This window comes from Vulpes vulpes, chromosome 15 (genome assembly GCF_048418805.1).
Source record: "Vulpes vulpes isolate BD-2025 chromosome 15, VulVul3, whole genome shotgun sequence".
Taxonomy (NCBI): Eukaryota; Metazoa; Chordata; class Mammalia; order Carnivora; family Canidae; genus Vulpes; species Vulpes vulpes.
The window spans coordinates 60,979,754-61,003,229 of record NC_132794.1 but is presented as its reverse complement, the minus strand read 5'-3'; the positions used below and the strand labels follow the sequence as shown (position 1 = coordinate 61,003,229).

Sequence of the window (23,476 nt, the reverse complement as noted above, 5' to 3'; positions counted from 1 at the left end):
GTTAGAAGTGTTCCATTATTTGAGTTATGAGACCTGTAACTTAATTCAAGAAGAAAAGTTGAAGTCACTTGAAGACAAAGTGAAAAGATTGAGGCTCTTTCTTCTATAAAGAGAGAGGTTGATAAGGGAATGTTTACTGAAGTCTGTAAAATCGTAAAAGAGGTAGGTTATATAAAACCAAAATAACATAATTTTATGGCTAAGTTTACAATTATTGTACACATTCTAAAGCCTAGTGCTATGTCATCCTGGTCAGAAATATAATTTCATAAGTTCCATATTTCTATTTCATCATATCCTAATTGATTAAAATACTGTTTAGAAAATTATGATTAAGAACAGATCTATCTTAAGGCGTTTTCTCTTTTAAACAAAGTACAAGTATATGTTTTACATATTTACTTTTACTTAGAAAAAATCTTACTTAGAAAAATACAACTTGGGTGTAGTACCATGTGGTGTAAACAACTGAACTATTTTACTTTTTACTTTCCTATGAATGAGCCAGTATATATTTATTACTGGAGTTCCAGCTATAAAATTCAGGTAAGGGGTTTAAATATACCCTAGAGTATTATTTAAAAATAAATTTGTTTCTTTCAAATAGAATACCAAGCTTGGTCTATGACATTTAGGGGAGAAATTAAAATATTAAACTTTTATTACCTAGTAAACTGAAAATAAAGTAAAGGTTAAATAAATACAAAGCAGAAAAAATATATATACAAAATCACAACCTCTAGGAGAACAAACAGTCTACTGTTCTCTACTGTGGGAGCTTTATCAGCAGTAGTAAGTAATTCCACCTCTAGGGCAAGGCTAGTACTCAAAAATGTAAACAAGTATGTACTTTGTTTATACAAAGAAATATGCAGCATGGTTTGTATTTCTTTATAGGTATCAAACAGCTAAATGGATTGTTTCAGCACACCAGTAGGGGCCAGCAAAGAGCTCTTAGAGTTTTCAGAACAGATTTGGCATTGAGATATGTTTATTTGATGTGTTAAATCCTTTTTAGACTTCTTTACTTACCACAACACTCTCTTAAGTGAATGAATTGCAGAGACAGTGGAATAAAATATCTTGTGTGCTCAAACTATATTGGGGTATAGTTTTTCTGTCTAATCTGCATATATTTTTAATGGAATGTTTGCTTAGGCTATTTCTTGGCAGAGTTTTAATAGTCAAAATATAAATGGCATCATTTAAGGACTGTACTACTTGGCTGGAAAAGGCCTTAAAATTACAGAAGAAAATGCTTGGTGACAGCTTCTCTTAAACTTTTCTTTCTCAGACCTATGCTCAATTTTTCAATAGTATTACTAGGCTAATTTTGTGTTTCTATCCTTAAGCTTTCACTTTTTATAAGTAGTGTTTTGGAAACTAAAATATTTATCTATTTGATTTAATGCTTGAGTTTTAATTCACCCCAGAGTTTTGGTACTTCCAAATTTATACAACTGTTTGAATTCACTCATTAAAAAAAAAATTAACAGAATATATGCCTTTCTACATTAACTAACTTGACAAGATTCCTAGTTTGTCTACTATTTGGAAATTCAATCCTTGATTTGATACTCAATTACATGGGGTTTCATTCCTACCAACTTCCTGTAATTTTATCCCTATGGGTAAAAATATTAGTGGTCAAACTCTGCTGGAGAAAGTATAGACACCGTGATTCACATAGTTAAATGTTCATTTAGTAGAGCGGGAGTGAAAAAATACTGTTTCAACTTGAAATGCTAGAAGATTGTTGTTCTTGTGTTACTCATTCATGCAAATTGGAGAAGGTATAATTGAAACAAGGTTGGCAGTGTTTGAGGCAGTGCGCTGCAGCTGAGCTCAGCTTAAAGGGCGCTGGAAATCAAGTGCTTTGTAAGTGAAGGCATTTTGACTACAAGCGATTCAAAATATTTGGAAACGTCAGTCTCAGGACTGGGTCGTCTTTTTCTTTCTATGATATCTGGTATCTAAGGTTTTACTTAGGATAAAGACTACTGCTTAAGAGCTCTTTTAGGCACCACAAATGATTTTTTCCTTCGATGCAGTGCAGCTGCTTCTAGCCTGTCTACCGACAGAGATCTTTGTTATGACTTTCAGCCCTTAACATGTTTGGAAATGAGAACAAATGGCACAAAGCTTACGATTGCACTTTGCAGCCAGAAGAAGCAATACTTATCCTTTGTCAGAAACCTCCGGAGATGATTTGGATAGCAATGTTCACATGTGCTTCAAAAGACCAACACGGATTTCAACGTCTAACGTTGTTCAAATGAAGCTGACTCCTAGACAGACTGCACTAGCTCCGTTGATACAGGAAAACGTTAACTCTCAGGAAAGATCATCTGTTCCTTCACCTGAAAATGTTAATAAAAAGAGCAGCTGTCTGCAGATTTCACTACAACCAACAAGGTACAGTGGATGTCTTCAGTCTGGCAATGTCTTAGCTGATGGTGATGATGCTTCATTTACATCTGTCTTTAAGGATGGCATTTACAACAATGCTGTGGCTGATAATGAGCTGAATGCTGTGAATGATGGTAACCTTGTAAGCAGTTCGGCCATTCACAGTGGGAGCCTCAGTAACTTTTCCACCAGTGAGAATGGGTCTTACAGCAGCAATGGTAGTGATTATGGATCATGCACAAGTATCACAAGTGGTGGTTCCTACACAAACAGTATCATCAGTGACAGCAGTGGTTATACTTTTCCACCAACTGATGATACTTTCTTTGGTGGAAATTTATCTTCTGACAGCACCTCCAATAGAAGTGTGCCAAACAGGAATACTACTCCATGTGACATTTTTTCAAGAAGTCCAAGTACCGTTCCTTTTGTCCAGGATGACTTGGAGCATGGACTAGAAATTATGAAATTGCCAGTGACCAGGAACTCGAAAATTCCACTAAAACGTTGTTCATCCTTAGTCATTTTTCCTAGGAGTCCTTTAAATACCCCACCGACTTCTCCAACAAGTACAGACGTTCTTCCAAGCAAAGGATCCTATCAAACCTCACACCAATTTATTATTTCTCCTAGTGAAATTGCCCACAGTGAAGATGGTAGTAGCACTAAGGGATTTCTTTCAACAGCTGTCAATGGACTTCGGTTATCTAAAACAATCTGTACTCCCGGAGAAGTGAGAGACATACGACCACTTCACAGGAAGGGTTCATTACAAAAGAAAATTGTTATTGCGAATGATAGTCTGAATCAGACTGTCCGTGAAAAGTCGTCTGAAGGGTATTCTTGTGTTTCAGTGCATTTCACCCAACAAAAAGCAACTACATTAGATTGTGAAACAGCAAGTGGTGATTGCAAACCAGAGATGTCAGAAATCAAGCTTAATTCTCATTCAGAGTGCATTAAGCTTATGCAGAGGACATCTGCATGTTTACCATCCTCTCAACACCTAGATTACCAAATAAATATCAATGGACAGTTGGAAAGACCAAATTTACAGATAAACAAAAACCATGCTATTTTACAGAGAAGTGTTTCATTGGGAGGAACTTACCCAAATGTTTCCTGTTTATCCAGCCTCAAGCACAATTGTTCTAAGGGGGGACCATCACAATTACTCATAAAATTTGCACCTGGAAATGAAGATAAAGTTGATAACTTATCAAGAGACAATGACAGAGATTTCACAAATGAACTATCTAATTCTTTAAAGCATTCTTGTAAGGTAAGTTTCCTTTGGTCTTGGCAATTGTTAATTTATACTAGAAAAGCTTTATGAACTATTTGGTTAAAATATATTAGAACTTAGTTAGCAAGTGTTTTATAGTCATAATCTTTGTATTTGTAAATCTGAGGAACCCTCAATAGTTTTTCACTCTCTGTTATTTTACTAGCGTCAAAAATATGCAATTAAAAAAAAACTCTCTAAACTGATTTAAGCCATGAAACATTTCTGTAGTATGAAAACAAGCTTTAAATAATAATTTATTTCATAATATTTTTACCTTGGTATTTTTTTTTCTTCAAGTAATATAGCATTTTAATGTCTAACTCCATATTTTATTCCTACTTTCAAAAATGTTCATTTAGCATTCTCCCCTCCTTAATCAATGTGAAATAGGTAAAATATAGAATACTTATTTAAAATACTAAACAATAAAAAGCCTACATAAAAATGTGAAAATCTTTTCACAAATGAACACAGAGAAAATGTTTCTCTAAAATATGTGTATTTAGTAGAACATTGATAAAAACTATTATGCTGCTGTTTTAAAGCACAGGAAAAATAGCTGGCATTTGCATTTGTATATACCCTTAACCACAGGAATTTTGTTTCCACCCAGTTTTCCTTTAGCTACCAGTTAAGACTGCCTTCTAAAATGTAACTTAGTCTTTCAACAGTATTGAATTCTAAATTTTATATTTTTTGAATTTGGTTTCAATTGCTAGGCATTTCCCAAATACTCCTACTTACCTTATTAATTTGTTATTTTGGTAATTTTGTTTATTAGTCATTTAACTCTAATGTATCTTAACCAAAGCAGTTTTTTATATAATTGAGCCTTTCCAAAGCATTTGAATTTAAATAGATTTTCCAAAGTATTTGAACTTAAGTAGATTTTTAAAATTTCTGCATTTGGAAGGTCTCACCAGATTCCAGGAAATTAAATTTTTTTTTTTCTGGCTAAACCAATTCTGGATGACAGTACATAGTATTTTAGGAGGAAAAAAACCCTTATCTGTTTATCTGTGTTCATATAACACTCAATATCTATATTTAAAAATTTTTTTTAAACTTCTGGACGTGTAGCTTTAGGTAAATAAAATATTAAGTAATTGCTAGTTTTCTCTCTTTTGAAATCTCATAAATATAATTATTGTTACCCAATGCCCAAATGTTAATACAAGCAAATACTTTACTGAAGATGAATAAAGATCAGATTTCAAATTCTGATCTATGTTTTAGGATTATTTTATTTATGAAACTTTAAAAAAAAACAGCTTTAGGAGATTATAATCCATGAAACTTTTGCCTCCTGAAAGAAAGCAATGAAATGACACTATAAGGAAACATATTAATAATTTGCAAACTGAATTACATGTACCTTGTAAACTTATTTTACATTTAATGAAATAATTAATCTGAAATGCATAATTAACTTAGAAATATTTATAGGTAAATATATTTGTAGACATAGCCTTAAAATAGTTGATTTTGTGGTAATATTATAGTTTGTTGTTAATGATACTTTTGAAAAAAAGTATTTTTAATGTTTTTTAATAAAGTGTGACTAAATGCCTTTTTGCATAGCTAAAAATACATACTTTTATTGGTTTTATTTAACTTAGGTAAGCTAACTTAAGTATTTTTTTGTGACAGCCAAATGTCTAGCTTTGTGCAGATTCTATTTTTTGGTAGACTATTGGATTATAAATAGTTCAGAAATATGTGGTTTGCTGGAGAGTTTTAATTTGTTCCTCCATTTAATGTTTATTGAGCAATTCCATATAAAAGTACCAGTAAGCAATAGAGTGTCCACTAAATTCAACATAGACTAGATCTAAATTGATCTAATTGATTGGTAAGGGCTGGTTTTAAAAGGAAAATCCTAATGTTGTTTTTCCTAAACTTAGCAGTGGCAACAATACTGGGGTTTTAGAAATAATCCTGTGTTTATCAATAATTATATATTAATCTAATTATAGTGGCATATTGTAACTCATTTATAAATAAACAGCTCCCAAAATATTTCCCATGACTCCAGTTAGTCTGGGTTAGTATTCTGATATGCTGAGTCTGGATTCACATTTAACAAGTTGATATTAGAGTAGCATTTAGTAATGTCAGCTATCTCTACCGAGCAGCCGTGAAATTAAATCACTGCTTTGGTCAGGGACCCTGGTTTCTAAAGCACTGAGAGTCTACGAATTCTTTTCTAACATGTTTAGCTACTAGTCTCTAGCAGCATAGAATCCAGTTTCTAGCTCTCAATAGTAACAGCTCATTAATGGCTAATATTTTAAAATCTAGTGAGAACTTTTACCTGTATCTGCAACAGGGCTCTGTTCTGTGTTTACAACTTAGAATGAAAATGGGACTCTGTAGTCTGCATGATGATGTTTTATTTGCTATCAAAGAACATAACAATAACTGGCATATGTTTCTTATATATACTTTTTGAAATACAGTATTACTTTTGTAAAGGCTGTCTAATGACTTGATCTGAAAGTAGATAATTGATGTTTTAACCTTGTGTGTAATATTTTGTCATCTCAGTCAAGAAGTAGTTTTTATCTAGTTACAAAAATTACTCTTCAGATTTCTAAACTTTCTGGAACAGTTTACTCAATTGTTATTTTATTTTTTCCTATCTATTCTCTAAATCTCCTATGTTATGTTATTAGGATACTCAGAGATTTTGTTATCCTGTTATTTAAAATACCTCAGCATTTTACCCAGGTTTGTATATGTCCTCCATTCTTCACATATATGCACATTTTTACCCAAAAGTTTGGCTTTACATTTTTTCTTTTTGTTATAAGTTTTTTCTTTATTTTCTGTTTCTTCATTCTGGGTAGGTAAATTGTTTAAGCCTAGTGTAGTAGAACTTTAAAAACCCTATCTCAATTATTTCAAAAGTCTTGAACACTAATCTCAAGATCATACATTTCAATAGATTACTTAGTTGTTCTTCCTAAAATAAGTGTTTTAAATATATATTTGTTTTAGTGTTCCATTATTTTCTCAGCCCCTATTAATTTGAGCAGAATATTTAGAGACATTTGGTTAATTTTGAGCAACACTTAATCTTTCCTATAAAAACCAATATAACATAAATATTGACTCTAAAACTGTGATGCAATGTGAATGTCTAGTTCTAGAAATTTGGTGAGAGATGTATGCTTATAAATGCATATCTCTTAGAACTGAGGAACTATAATATTAACTTCAGAGTAGTTCAGGGAGCTGAATTGTTTGTTTCAGAAATAGTTTGGATTTCTCTGTAGATATGATTTCTTTAATTCATTCATCTAGCATGCATTTGAGTGCCTACTATTTGCTAGGCACTGACCCCAAGTCCTGGGAATAAAAGATAATAAAATACGGTCTCTACTTGAGGGAACTCCCATGCTAGTAATAGGGATACACTGGTAAACAAACAGAAATTCAGTCTAATATGTGATATGCTAAAATAGAAGTGTGTATGAGAAAGTGAGAAAGATGCAAGAATACTTGTCTGGAGGAGAGGACCTAGTTGGTAGAGCAAGACTTCACAGAAGTGGTGACATTTGAGCTGAGTCTTGGTAGTAGGTGAGTTGGAGTTCATCAGGCAGCAAAATCAAAGAGGATATTCTAGAGCAGAGATTCTCCATCTCAGCACTATTGACATTTGGGATGGATACTTTTTCTTGTGGAGGTGCTGTCCTGGGCCTTAGGATGTTCAATAGCATCTTTGGCCTCCACCCACTAGATGCTCGTAACACTGCTCTCTTCTAGTTGTGACAATCAAAAAATGTCTCCAGATATTGCCAAAGGTCTTACAGGGCAAAATTGACTCCTGTTGAGAATTATTGCTCTAGGCATGAGCAACTGCACTGCACATGCAAGGCTAGATGTGTGAAAAGTGATGTCATGAGCTAAGCTAGAGAATCCAAGAGAAGGGCGGGTGAAGAAGAAATCATGCATTATTAGGTTCCTGTATGAGAGGGTCCCCCCCCGTATTGCTGCTGTCAAGTAAGGCTGTTGGAGATACAGGATCAGGGCTTAGGAGAGAAGCGAGAGCTGGAAATGTAGCTTGGGAGTTACCAGTGTAGTCAAGGCTTTAGGTAAGGATGAACTAAAAAACATAAAAGTGAGATGGGAGAGGGTGGTAAATCAGAATTCTGGGGACCACCAACTTTGAGGGGACAGTGAAAGCAGAGATAGTCAAGAGACTAAGAGAAGAGCCCCTAGAGGGGCAGAGAGGCCAGGAAAGCAGGGAGGCCCAGAAGTCAAGGGAAGGGAAAAATCAAGGATGGCAACATACTGCACTACAGAACCTACGCATCTGCAATGTGGCAATTAGGAGGTCCTTGGTGACTTCAGCAAGAGTGGGCTCAGGAGGATAGCATGAAAGCCTGGCTGAAGAAAAAAAAAATGAAACAGATAAGGAAGCAGAAATATTTGTATCATAAAATAGGCATGAGTTAGCATGGGCACAATATATATTTAGTGACTGATGTATAGAAGACACAGTATTGGGTGGATATAAATGCACAAGACAAATTCTCTATCCATGAAGATATTGCAGCCTGTTCTCTAGGAGGAAAAGGGGACTTATAGCTCTCTCTTTTTTTACCTTTGAACTGTAGAATTAGTGAGTATAAGCAATGAAACAAAAATGGAGATTCAGTAATTCAAAATGAAAGAAACAATACATTAGAAGGTGCAGATTTGACACTGCCTCTGAATAGTCACAGCTCATTTTGAACAGCATTATTCTTAACTTTCTCATCCCCCTCTCTACCACCAAAAAGAAGTTGAAACAAAAACAGAGCTTCCCTGGAAGCAAGTCAGGGTTTAAGGTCTGTTGCTACAAACTACTTGGAGAATAGGCATCTCTGTCTTTCTGTCACAGGCTTCTTCCAGGATATGGAGCCTACCGTGCACTAGCTGTTGTGAGGACTCCACCTTCTAGACCCACTCTCTCTCTGCATTTGGGTGATGGTAAACAAGATATACCAGAAGTTAGGACCAGAAGCCTGTAGAAGGTGCTGGGCAGAGTTCCTGCGTGTGGCTAGCCTGTGTGTTGAGGTCAGCAGGCTGGTTCGCAGGTGTGAATGAGTGCTAAGAAAGGGAAGCAATGATCTTGTCAGCATGTCCAGGAAATACCTGAAGTATTGCTCAAGCCTGTGGTTCAGTATTCTTTGTTTGTCATGAGTGAGACCCAAATACTAGAGTCAGATGAAGACAGACACTTAGCAATGTGAGAAAGCATTTCAAAACAAGAGGTGAGCAAATCTGTCCCAACATGGGAGCAGCAAATTGAAAAGCAATTTTACCTACACTGAGATTTAACAACACTTCTTAGATAGAACTAGAGCAGATCTGAGAACTTGAAAGGACAAGTAAATAGCTTGTTTATGTACTTTGTAGTTCAGTTCATGAGCTAGTAACAACAAAGACCATCTGGACCAAGAGAATCCACCATGTTTCTAGTTAGGCTCTAGGATATCTGTGGGGGTGGGAAATGGGGGGAACATGGCTTTCTCTTGATTCAGATGTATTACAGAACCATCACACGGTGACATGTTGTGTGATTTACCTTAATATATTACCAAGCAAAAAGAAATTTATGTCAAGGATATTGGTGGGTGCAGCAGACAGTCTTAAGTTCAGTCATTTGTTAAATACAGAAACATTCTTAACAGATTTTTTTATCTTTTGTTCCTTTTATAAAATCTGAGTATAACATTTTATGATATCACTAAAATAATATTATCCAGGACTACTTCCTTTTTTTCCCTTTCTCTTTTGAATTTTTGTTGGCAAACTGCCTTCTAATGTTTTGAAGATTGCGATCAGAAAATGCCTTACATTGTCAATTGGATTAGTAATTCTCAAATTTTCATGTCCATGTATATCTCCTGGAGATTTTATTAAAATGCAGATTCTGGTTTTTTAGCTCTGGGGTACCTGAGAGTTCCATATTTTTAACAAGCTCCTAAATCATATCAATGCTCCTAATTTCTCAAACACACTTTGAGAAGACCATTGCTTTATGAGAACAGTAATACAGTCTATAATTGAAGCATCCAATGAGTCCTTTGCCCACTTTTGTATACAGGAGAGCTATAAGTATACTGTGCCCAGGGCCAAAATAATTTGCAAAGAATTTTAAATCTACCTAGGCATTAGAATTATTATTTATTGAGACTATGTAATATAGAAGATATTGTTTGGACCAAGAAACATTCAAGAACAGGTTTGCCTGCCTGCCTTATAGAAGAACTTTAATATGACTCTTGCAGAATTCTGACTATTACTTCCAGGATTACATTTTAGTTTCATTTAAGAGTTTGAAAATACTAGTCTATAACATTTGCAGTTTTACTTAAGAGAATCTCTCAAATTTATAATGGCTGCAGTTCTGATCTATGTTGTTTTTTTTGTTTTTTAAAGATTTTATTTATTTATTCATGAGAGACCCAGAGAGAGAGGCAGAGACACAGGCATAGGGAGAAGCAGGCTCCCAGTGGGGAGCCTGATGTGGGACTCGATCCCAGGACCCCAGGATCACACCCTGAGCCAAAGGCAGATGCTTGACCACTGAGCCACCCAGGTGTCCTGAGGTCTATGTTGTTTTTAAAATTGTTGCCTACATTAATTTTTCCCCCTCTCAGCATGAGATTTGAAAAATACACAATTGAAATGTTAATGTTTCTTAAGTATTTTTGCTTTTTCAAATATCTTTCTCTTTGTGAACATTTTGATCCTTTTCAGTATACCTTCCTGTAGCAGCATCAATTAGGGTACTAACAAGAATTTTTGAATCTTACACTGACTTATGTAATAAATTGAAAAACCCTATATAATCAGTGCTTACTTATGAACTATCCTTTTGATAGTTCTATAAGGAGAATATTTAGAAATCTGTCACATACAACTTTGTAATGCCTCTTAAAAGTATATATTACTTCTCAAATATAAATCAGGGCATGAAAATCATAGGACTTGTCCTTCCTATGGAGCACTTTTAAGAAATCTTATTGGTAGCTGGGTTTTTGTAGACTTTGTAGCTGCTTGTGGCTTAGCCTAATTTCAAGGAGCCTAATAAGGTATTAAACATGTCAGGTAAGAAATGGGGAAAAGGAAGGATATAGCAAAAAAAAAATAGTCAAAGATGGGGAGATAGAAGGTAAGCAAGCAGACAAGCAAATGTAAATTTTCTAGAATTGATCAGAGGAGAATTCTAGAGAACAGATTAAGCAAATGGGTAAACTCTTCTGAACTCTCCTTGACTAGGATATAATTCCCTAAATCAGAGACTTTTTTGTCTTACTCACTGCTATATCTCAGTATCTAGAATAGTGCTTTGCTCAAAACAGACACTTAATAAATATTTATTAAATTAATGACCAAAACTAGGGGACCCTTTATAATGGTAGAGATGACTATAGAATCCTGATAGATGAGGGTGACCAGACAGTCTTGCTCAAACAGATAACCAAACTAGGATATTTAAGGGATGACTGTAATGATGAGCGGGAGTTACTTGATGCTTCATCCTTTGCATGAAAGAGTAACACTCTTAAATGAATACCTTGTCCCTGGGGTGGATGCCAATGGAATATTATGATCGTGACTCAAGGATTAGTTTCCACAGTGGAGTCTGATTCATAGCCTACATATTCCACTAACTGGTACCATAGAACTATGTGTCTGGATGGAGGCTCAGATCACATTTTCTGAAAAGAAGATTGAATGGGCAAAAACTTTTAAGGGTAACAAAGTCCATTTGAGCAGCTTTAAATTTATCATTGTTTAGTAGAATGATTTTTTTCATTGCAAACAATGTTAGGAACTGGATTCTTAGAGTTGTTCCTGGAGTTTCAAGTCACTGTTTTAGCTAAGAATGACCTTTACCTTTTGTACCAAGGCTGAAAGACTGAACCCTCTTAAAGAGTCACAGAGCTTAGTGGAAACTAAAGTCATGTTCAAAGCAAATGAGTTTAACAAGTATTTCTTAGTAATAGAATATGTGCCTGCTGTGAGTGGCAAATCTTATTCCTGGCTTTGAAGAGTTTACAGTTTAGATGAGAAGACAGCATAATCTATTAACACACACACACACACACACACACACACACAACTCAAGTACAATACAACATAATATATAATAATGTCCATATAACTATGTTAGGCAGGTGAGCAACTAAGCTCTGAGATATGTGATTACCTATATGATTTTTAACTAATTAAATTTTTATCAAGATAACACATGTGCCTGTTTTATTTATTTTTTTAAGATTTAATTTATTTATTCATGAGAGACAGCGAGAGAGACAGAGACACAGGCAGAGGGAGAAGCAGGTTCCATGCAGGGAGCCCGACATGGGACTCGATCCGGGTCTCCAGGATCATGCCTTGGGCTAAAGGTGACGCTAAATCACTGAGCCACCCAGGCTGCCCCCATGTGCCTGTTTTAAAAATCAGGTGTTATTTCTCTGAAGATTCCCTTTCTGCCTTTTTTCTCTGTGTTCTCTCTTTCTAGAATTCCTATGAGCCAGAGTTTTCATCTCTTGGATTGCTCCTGTAATTTACTTTTCTATCCTGTTTTCTGTTTTTTTGCCTCCTTATTCTACTTTCTGGAAGACTTCTCATAAGTTCCCCCCTTCTCTTTAATCTTAAAATTTTGGTTATGTAAATTTGTTTTGAGTCTTGCATATTCTCTGATTCTTATGGATCATCTTATTATTACTGTTTTTTGTTTCTTTTTTGTTATTGGACATTTTCCTTCAGGTGTCTGGCTGTCTCTTCACATTTGAGAGTAAGTCACCACCAAGTGATCTGGAGGCTGTATAATTGTGTGGGGCTTTTAAACTGATAGACCTCATTGTTGGGAGACTTCTGACTATCAGTATCAGAGGTCAGTTTATTTCCCCCACAGAAGAAACTTCCAATGATTACCCAGTTATGTTCCTTTTTAAAATTTTAAGTTGCATAGAGCCTAATGAAGGGCTTGATTTCATGACTGAAATCAAAACCTGAGCTGAGATCAAGAGTTGGATGCTTAAGCATCTGAGCCACCCAGATGCCCCACCCAGTTATGCTCTATAGTCATGGTTAGTGATAAACTATGCGTGAAGGTGATTTCTTTAGGTTCCTAAATCAAATTAGTTCACTTGGTCAAACCACACCTTAATAGTGATATTTACTTACCAAATCTTTAAGGTACTCTTGGTAACTTATAGTAAGTGAGGTACCTGATTTTCATACCTGTTGTCTGAATATACATTGTATGTATTCTAGATGTGAAATACTCCTAGAAAGACTAAATTAAACATTCTTTGTAGTAGAATATGTGGTTTCCTTAACATATCTCGTAACATTTTACATTCTTGGCAATCCATTTAAATGTAATACCCATGATTATCCCTCTGAGAAAGAGAATAGACCTACTGAAAATATTTTTGGGTAGAGGACAAGAATAAAAAGGTATGGTCATGGCCTCCTAATGGGATGTGATATTGGATGCTTGCTGTTACTTGAACTTGAAACCTTAACTATGATTTTTTTTTTAACTTGGAGAAAATTTTGATATATTCTTTTTTAAACTTTTAACCCTCTATCTGTGAAAGCGTTAATCAGTTAACATCATATTAGGTATCCTATTGCAAAAAACTCTCTGAGACACTGAGTTTCTCCATATTTAGGAATATGGGAACAAGCTCAAAAAAGTTAAAATGATTTACTCAACATAAATTTAGTAAACATCATATTTGGACTCAAACTCAGCTTTATTATATATTATAAAACACTTTTATACTACATCACTAGCCAAGGTCTTTCACCCCACCCTTCAGTAGGAGGTATCTATAGGATAAAGCTTCTTGGGACAAGTTATTCAAGTAATAATAGGATCAGAAAGAAAAAATAATAATAGTTTTCTAAGAAAAAAACAAAAAAAAACAAAAAAAAAATAGTTGTCTAAAGGAAAGTTTCCACTTGGGTTGAATGCAATCTGATGAGTAACTGTTATAAATTACCTAAATGATTATAAACTACCTATCTTTTTTTCAATTACATTTAAACTTTTTACTATGGAAAATTTTAAACCTACAAAAGTAGAAAGAATAAGACAATGAGCAATCTTGTTTGCCCCTGGTAAGCTCCCAGTTTCAGCTGTTATCAACAATGTTGTCAATCATGTCATCCATCTTTTCCCCTCCTTTTTTCTTTCCAGGATTTTTAAAAATTTTTATTTATTTATTTATTTTTAGAATAATCCCATACATCATATAGTTTTAACCATAAACACTTCAGAGTGCATCCTTAATCCATCTGTAATGGATTAAGGACCTTTTAAATATATAAAAACTACAGTGCAGTTTCACACTTAACAAAATTGACACTAGTTCTAAACTGTTTTGACTGGATCTCTACCTAAGTCATTGAGGTCATTTTAGTAATGATGTGGCTCAAGATGGATACTACTCCTTTAACTTGTGTCTGTCTAATTCTTTATCTCTTTTATGATGTTTGTTTCATTTTGAGGCAGAGCCTGTCAATTATTTACCATGGGATTTTCTGTTTCTTTAATCAGGTAATTTTTGATAATAAATTTGTTACCAATGAAATTGAGGCTTTCACTTTGGAACCAAAACTTAAAGATTATCGTTAGGACCTGGAATTTATCACCTAAACTACACCTTACCTCAAATTTAAATCACCACAAATCTGCATTTAGGGTTTAAACATCTAGGATACCGACATTCTTCATCCCTGCATAGAATGAAAATGTACACTATGATGAATTAGCTATAGTAATTCCTCTTATTCCTCTTATGCTTCTCTAAGTCTTAATTTCATGTTGAAGAAGTACAAAATTTATGAAACTTGGCAGAGTTGTCTAGAGGACTGAAAATTTCATGTCTGGCCAGTAGTTGGTGGTTGGGAGCTAAAAGGAGCTATTATTATCTACCTTATAATATTTTGGCAGAGTACAATGAAGGTACATTGTAAAGTGTAAGGTACTATAATGTATAACATAATGATTATTGTTTTACATGTACAAAATGAATCATATAAATTTAAGAATCCAGGTTAACAGTTAAGTAATCGGAAATACACAAAAAGAATATATTAAAAAACACTGTTGGAGGCACCTGTGTGGTACAGTCAGTTAAGCGGTTGACTCTTGGTTACAGTTCAGGTTGTGATCTCAGGGTCCTGGGATTGAGCCCCGTGTTGGGCTCCCTGCTCAGCACAGAGTCTGCTTAAGACTTTCTCCCTGTCACTCTGCCCCTTCCTCATGCTTTCTCTCTGTAAAATAAATGAATAAAATCTTTTTAAAAAATCATTGACCTTTGAACAATGTAGGGGCTATGGGTGCTACTCCCCCTAGCCACCGTGCAGTTGAAAATCTACATACAACTTTTGATTCCCCCAAAACTTAATTACTTAAAGTTGACTGGAAGCCTTGCCGATTAACAGCCAGTTACATATTTTATACATTATATGTATTATATACTATATTCTTACAATTAAATAAGCTAGAGAAAAGATGTTATTGAGAAAATTATAAGGAAAATAAAATACATTTACAGTATTGTACTGTATTTATTTAAAAAAAAAATCCACATTTAAGTGGACCTGCACAGCTCAAACCCATGTTATTCAAGGTTCAACCGTAGTACAAAAATACAGACTAGAAATCTGGGGAAGTGCTTCTTCATAAGGCTCTATCAAAGACCAAGATATATTTTGAAAGGAATATGTTTTTTTCAGAGCCCTATTACAAATTAAAGCACAGTTATTTTTCTTATACTCAATTTTGATTTGCATATTCTTGGGGAGAAAAGCTGCATCAATACTAGATGTACAAAAGAAAGAAGTAAATAAAAATTAACAGGAGATAATTAGCAACTAGAAAGTCCTTTATGTGGGCCATAAAGCCACTCTTTATGCAACAATTAGTAGTTCTAAAGAAGACACCCTATTACTTTTTTTATCCCTGATTGAAAATAGTGATTCAGACACTATTTTATTGACTTTATGGCATTGAGTCAGCTTCTAGTCATAAGATGATAGATTCCTTGTTTTTAGTTTTTAAAATAAAAATTCCAAATCTCTCAATTGGTGTTGTTTTTATTTAATACATTTTAGTTTTTAGAGCAGTTTTAGGTTCACAGCAGTAGTGAGCAGAAGGCCCAGGATTTCCTGTATCCTCCATACTCTGAAACATATAGCCTCTGCCATTACCAATATCCTCCACCAGAGTGGCACATTTGTTATAGTTAATGAATCTGCATTGACACATTGTTATTATCCAGAGTCAATAGTTTAATTTAGTGTTCACTCTTGGTGGTGTAAATGCTATGGGTTTGGATAAATTTATAATGGCATGTATCTAACCATCATAAGAGTATCTTAGTTTCACTGTCCTAAAAATACTTCATGCTTTGCCTCTTCATATCTCCATCCTCTAATCCCTGACAACCAATAATCTTTCTACTGCTGTAAATATCTGTGTGCAGTGAACCTAAATGCCATCTGTCTATCTTCTTTGGTGAGGTGTCTGTTAAAGTCTTTGGCCCATTTTTTAGTCAGGTTATTTGTTTTCTTATTGTTGATTTTTTTGTCTTATTGTTAATTTATAAGCCTTCTTCGTATATTTTGGATAATAGTCCTTCATCAGATGTCTTTTACAAATATTTTCTTCTAGACTGTGATTTGTGTTTTCATTCTCTTGATGATGTCTTTGGCAGAGTAGAAATTTTTAATTTTAATGAAGTCCAGCTTATCAATTATTTCTTTCATGGATCATATCTTTGGTATTGTATTATATTTTTAAAAAGATTTTATTTATTCATGAGACACACAAAGAGAGGCAGAGACACAGCAGAGGGAGAGGCAGGCTCCCTGTGGGGAGCCTGGTGTGGGACTCGATCCCAGGACCCTGGGATCATGACCTGAGTCGAAGGCAGATGCTCAACCACTGAGCCACCCAGGTACCATGGTATTGTATTTTAAAGGTCATTGCCAAACAGAAGATTATCTAGATTTTCTTCAGTATTGAAGGAGTTTTATAGTTTTACATTTTATATTTAGGCCTATGACCCATTTTGAGTTAATTTTAATGAGGGATATAATGTCTGTATTTAGATTCTTTTTTTTTTTTTGCATGTGAATATCCAGTCATCCCAGCATCATTTGTTAAAGAGACTGTCTTTTATCCATTGTATTGTCTTTCCTCCTTTGTTTAAGATCAGTTGACCTTGGGGGATGGGGTAACTGGGTGATGAGCATTAAGGAAGGCACTTGATGTAATGAGCACAGGGTGTTATATACAACTGATGAATCACTAAATTCTACCTCTGGAACTAATAATACAGTATATGTTAGTTAAATTGAATTCTTTTCATTTTTTAAAAAGATTTTATTTATTTATTCATGGAGGACAGAAAGAGAGAGAGGCAGAAACACAGGCAGAGGGAGAAGGAGGCTCCACGCAGGGAGCCTGACATGGGACTTGATCCCGGGTCTCCAGGATCTGGCCCTGGGCTGAAGGTGGCGCTAAACTGCTGAGCCACCTAGGCTGCCCATTAAATTGAATTTAAATAAAAAATAACAGCAACAAAAAAATCAGTTGACTTATTTATGTGAGTCTATTTCTGGGCTCTCTATCCTGTTCCATTGAGCTCTGCCTATCTTTGACCATTACCACACCGTCTGGATTATTGTAGTTTAATAGTGAGGTAGTGTCATTTCTTCAATTTTGTTCTTGTTCTTCACTATTTTATTGACTGTTCTTTTGCCTCTCCATATAAACTTTAAGATCAGTTTTTAAAATTCACAAAATAACTTGCTAGGATTTTGATTGGGATTGCATTAAAATTAAGATTGCATAGATCAAGTTGGAAAGAACCAATGTCTTGACAATATTGAGTCTTCCTATCTGTGAACATGGAGTATTTCTTCCTCTATTTTGTTTTTCTTTAAACTCATGCATCAGTCTTGTGGGGTTGTTTTCTTTCTTTTTTTTTTTTTCCAATAGATCTTGTATTTTGTTAGGTTTATATTTAAGTATTTCTGTTTGGGGGATGCTAATGTAAATGATACTGTGGTTTCCATTTCAAGTTTTACTTGTTAATTGCTAGTATATAGGAAAGGAATTGAATTTTCTCTATTAACCTTTTATCCTATGACCTTGGAATAATTGCTGATTAGTTCCAGGAGGTTTTTTTTTTTTTTTTTTTTTTTTTTTTTTTTTTTTTTTTTTATCAAATCTTTGGGATTTTCTACAAAGACAATAATATAATTTGAAAAGACAGTTTCATTTCTTCTTTCTAAATCTGTATATTTTTTGTTTCCTTTTCTTATTATATGAACTAGGACTTTCACTACAGTATTGAAAGGGGTGGTAAGAGAAGACATCCTTGCTTTGTTCCTGATCTTAGTGGGAAAGCTTCTAGGGTTGTTTTTTTTACTCATTAGTATGAAGTCAGATGGAAGTTTTTTGTAGATATTCCTTATCAAATTGAGGAAGTTCCCTTCTATTCCTAGTTTACTGGATGCTTTTATCATGGTTTGCCATTGGGTTTTTTTTTTTAATTTTTTTAATTTTTTAATTTTTTTAAATTTATTTTTATTTTTTTTTATTTTTTTAAGGATTTTATTTATTCATTCATGAGAGAGAAAGAGAGAGGCAGAGACACAGGCAGAGGGAGGAGAAGCAGGCTCAAGGCAGGGAGCCTGATGCGGGAATCGATCCTGAGACTCCAGGATCACGCCCGGGGCCAAAGGCAGGCGCTAAACGGCTGAGCCACCCAGGGATCCCTGCCATTGGGTTTTGTGAAATGTTTTTTCTGCACCTACTGATAAAATCTTGTGATTTTTTTCTTCTTCAGCCTGTTGATATGATGGATCATAATAATTGATATTCAAATATGGAAATAATTTTGCATACCTGGTCTAAATCCCACTTGGTTATGGCATAAATTCTTTTTATACATTGTTGGATTCAATTTGCTAATGTTTTGTTGAAGATTTTTGTATCAATGTTCATGAGAGATAATGGTCTATTGTTTTCCTTTCTTGTAATGTCTTTGTCTAATTTTGGTTTTAGGGTAATTCTAGCTTCATAGAATGAATTAGGAAGCATCCCCTCTGCTTTTGTCTTCTGAGTTTATAGAGAATTGATATAATTTCTTTCCTAAATGTTTGGTAGAATTTCCCAGTGAGCCCATCTAGACCTGATGCTTTCTGTTGTGGAGCATTATTAATTTTTTATTTTTTTACACATATGGTCCTATTCAGAGAGTCTATTAATAGTTGTTTTAAGATATTACAGTTTCATCAATAACACTGTTTTCATTTAAATTATTTTCTCAGAGTTTATAATATTTGAAAACACCAAATACCGTACTTTGTAAAAATCACATTATAACTTGGTTTTTATTTTATTTTGATCTTTTGGAACCTAATGATCTTCTTTTTTTTTTTTTCCTTTTTATTCATTCATTCATTCATTCATTCACGAGAGACACAGAGAGAGAGAGAGAGAGGCAGAGACACAGGCAGAGGGAGAAGCAGGCTCCATGTAGGGAGCCCCATGCAGGACTCGATCCCGGGTCACCAGGATCACGCCCTGGGCTGAAGGTGGCGCTAAACCGCTGAGCCATCAGGCTGCCCCCAAATGATCTTCTATTATCTCCATATTTTAAAATTGTTTTTAACTAAAGGAAACACACCCTGGTGTGTGCCCATGTATCTTTATATTAAAATGTTTGGTTGGCAGTTATCAATAGGGTAAAAGCTAAGTAACTCAGCTATTATAATTTCATATTTATATAGTTATTATCTTTGGGATACTCACAAAAACTCAATTTTATATAATTCATATAAATAGTTTTGTGCATCTGGTGGGGTTTTAAATTATCCCTCTTATAGTTATCTTTCACTTTACTGAAAGAAAGTATGTATTTGGCTCTTGGGATTTTTTTTTTAACCTTCCAAAATTATTTTGGATGTTATTCTGGATTGTCACTTAAAAATGTTATCAGATGGTAAAGCTGTTCATATATATTATACTGATAGAAGCCCATCAAATCTGCGTACCAATAAATGTAACTCCAGTTTTCCCACGATTCATCAGTCTACAGTTGCTAGTGGAGACAAAATAACAGTTATAACCCAAATTTCACTGATTTAGCCCTTCTATCCACAAAAGATCCCTGGCAGCTGTAAAATACTCTTCACTGTTTCTGGGGTTCCCAAGAGATGGCTATCACATACTCTTGAACAAATCCAGTCCAGTTAAGCACTGCTATTGCTAGCTTTGTATTTACAGGCATTGTCACAGGTACTGCTGTGTCCCTCTGGGCAATAGTTTCTCCTTCTTTTCTTAGGGTGACTTATCTCCCCAAGGCATACTTAACAAAGTTTAACTCAACCTTTCCTTAGGTATGATAAACCAACCTTATTTTTAAAAATGTGGTCATGATTCTAAATACAGTATGATGGGGAGTAGTCAACTTAGGGGACATGTCTGAATAGCTGGGAAAGAACTAAAAGTAAAAAAAACCCAGAGAGTATTTTCTCACTAAAAAATTTGCTAAAACTCCACAGTCCAATGCAGTGGCCAGTAACCACATATGGTGTGGAGGCCGAGAAAAATTAAAGCCATTCCACCTCAAGTTTAGCATTAGCACAAGTACAGCCATCTTAGGCCCCTGGGAATAAGAGCTGAACATTACAGGAAACACTGCAGAATGTCCTAGGCAGGGAATCCCATATCGGAAAGACAATAAAGTTCAGAATGCCCTCTGCAGAGAATCCCAAATCAGATCTTAAGAAACTCCCCCACCCTTTCCCCCATATTGGAATGGAAAAAATTCCTTCACCCCTTCTGAAAATCCCCTAGACCAGCCCATAAAAAACCCAGCTGTAACCCACTTTGGGGTCCAAGCCCCTGCTCTGCTGTGTGGAGTATACTTGGACCCAAACTCGAGTTTGTAAATAAATCCTCGTGTGTTTGCATCGGTGTCGGCTCCTTGGTGGTTTCTTGGATTCGCAATCTTGGGCACAACAATGGCTATGGAGATTTAAATTCATTTAAATGAAATCAAATTTTAAAATTCTGAACCTCATCTGTACTAGACACATTTCAAGTGGTCAGTAGCCACTACAGTAGCCACAAGTAACTAGTGGCTGCCACATTGGACAGCACAGATATAGAATATTTACATTATTGCAGAAAGTTCTGTTGGACAACTCTAGAACATTACATTCTAAGCCTCAAGCCATTGATACCCCTGTAACTTTGACAGTGCTCCAGTCTATGGAGGAAGGCCCCTAAAGCTAACAGTGTGTGGTAGCTTTAATAGCTGAAGGAGTTGAGCCACATCTCAGTGACATTATTTTTCTCCAGTGGTACCAAGGAAATTTTGGTTTTAAAGGAATCCACTGAGTTCTTATTTTCTTAAACAACAGTAACCCACATCCCCTTGCTCCCCTGTTTTCATTGATCATTATATTCTTCAATAAAAATTATATGAGTTTTCAACCCTAGAGGAAACTTTAAAAACTGTTTATAGATCACCTAAATTTACATTTGATCAAATGATCAGGTAATCAAATCATAAGAATAATCAGTTTCTTTTTCTGAGATATTTCTCTAAAAACTTAAAAGATTATTTCAAAAGGCAAAAATTATTAGAGAAGACATTTCTGGGGATCCCTGGGTGGCTCAGTGGTTTGGCGCCTGCCTTTGGCCCAGGGCAATCTTGGAGTCCCGAGATCGAGTCCTGAGTCAGGCTCCCGGGATGGAGCCTGCTTCTCCCTCCTTCTGTGTCTCTGCCTCTCTCTTTCTCTCTCTCTCTCTCTCTCTCTCTGTGTCTATCATAAATAAATAAATAAATAAATAAATCTTAAAAAAAAGATAGAACACATTTCTTTCTATCAGTATATAAGTAGTCTTCTATCAAAGTTTACAAATAATGAAGAAGAACAAAGAGGAGGAAGAAAAGGAGAGGGAGAGGTAGGAGGAAGATGAGGAGAAGAAACACTGGGAACCATTTGATAATAAATTGTTTTCTTTGTTGTTTAGAGATATTCTTGGGCCAGTCCCTTCAGGTCTTAATATATTCGTTTTACTGACAATAAATCTTTGAAAGTATTTTGTCAGTCACTATACCTTGTTTCTGTTTAATACTTATTTGTTGATTAGGGGAAATATTACTGAAACTCCAGCAAGCAGTTTTTTGTTTTTTTTGTTTTGTTTTTTGTTTTTTTTGTCGTGAAATACAGAAGAATAGAAGACATCTTCCCAACTTGTGATGGGCCAGTCAAGGAAGATAAAGAGAATATATAAAATGGTGTCAAATTAACTAAGGATCAGAGAGTTGAAATGATTGTAGCCTCAAGGCTTGCGTGCCTTAACAGTTATCAGGAGGATCGCCTCATTCAAGTAGTCAGAAAACTTTTGATAAATCCTGAATTGTTGGTGTTCTCCAGACCCACTAATGCTAGCTAATGTACTGAAGAAACATATTTGGTATGAAGTTTATTGGTTTTTAGATTTCAGATTCAGTTACCTTTAAAAATAACTAAACTAAAATCTGGAGCAACTGACCAAAGAATGAGCTAAATAATGACTTCCTACTATGAGCAAGATGTTGGTAGGCCCGGCACAATATGGCAAAACTTAGGAATTATTTTTAATCTTTCCCTTTAAACATTTTTAAAGATTCTTAGGTTATATTTAAACTATTAAATGGGGTAGTTTCATCTGAATCTAAGTGTGGATTTTACCTCATGGATCTATTTGTTAAACTTGGGGATGGTATTAATAGGAGATCAGAGTTGTAATCTAGTGAGACCTGAATAATAGATTCATGCAAAATATCCTGTCTTTTAAAATTTACCAACTATGTGCATGTGGAGATTGCAAGTGGTGGATTCCATAGGCCAAGGATGGGAGAATGGTTCATGGTCACTGGAAGGCTGGAAACAGTGTAGGGAAGAGGTTACGCTACTCTTTTGTAAGGAAGACAGCGCTTACAACTCAAGGAAAATTGGTTGAAAACCTTTTTCTGAGACTGAAAAGCCAGTAAATGATCCAGGAACATAGCCATAGTCAAAGCAGTGAGAAACAGCAGGGAATCAATAGACCAATATCACAGTGGTGGCAAAAAACTGAGTTCAAAGTTGAAGAAGGCGGGCAGACTGCAGAGAGTTGAACAGGTCATTTAACCCTTTTGATTTTTGCTCCAATGGTGTTCAACATAGTAACCCTCTTGAAATGGGCAAGCAGGACTTAATCTATTGCCTAAAAAGGAAAATCTTATACCATCTTCTTTGGGTGTTGTAGCATTTCCCGTCACATTGCTAATTTGGTTTCACAATGTTAGAAGTATTACGTAAGTTCTCTCCACATCATAGAGTACTTCTTGTGGTCTAAATAGCTAGTTTTTATAAAGGAATGATTAATTAACATAAAGTAAGTCAGGCCATTTCAATTTTTTTTTTAAAAAGCTTTAATAATTTTTTTGGAGTGGAAGAGAACTATTATATAGATATTAAAAGATAGAAGGGAAGTAGAATTATAGAAGAGGAAATTAGCAATTTAGTCTCATCAAGAAAAGTTTCATTAGAATGGCATTGATCTGGGCCTCATAAGTAGGATTTACACAGGCAGAGAGAAAAAAAACTTTCCGGGAAGCATAAGTGAGTTTGAAAGGAGGAAATACAGGATTTGTTCAGTGATAAAACTCATAGGTTTTATTAATAGATGAGGATGCAAGG

At 34.9% G+C, this 23,476-nt stretch overlaps 1 protein-coding gene across 6 annotated transcripts in view; it reads left to right on the top strand.

Moving 5' to 3' along the window:
* The window catches only part of NEDD4 (NEDD4 E3 ubiquitin protein ligase), a 120,957-nt gene that overhangs the window by 46,818 nt on the left and 50,663 nt on the right, over positions 1–23,476 (top strand). Inside the window, exon 1 of one of the 6 annotated variants that reach the window (XM_025996564.2) lies at positions 1,643–3,691. The exons of the other annotated variants lie outside the window; for them this stretch is intronic. Within the exon in view, the coding sequence (XP_025852349.1) occupies positions 2,132–3,691 (1,560 nt within the window). The 5' untranslated portion in view covers positions 1,643–2,131. Of the gene's footprint in view, positions 1–1,642; positions 3,692–23,476 lie in introns of those variants that run through there. 6 annotated transcript variants of the gene reach the window in all.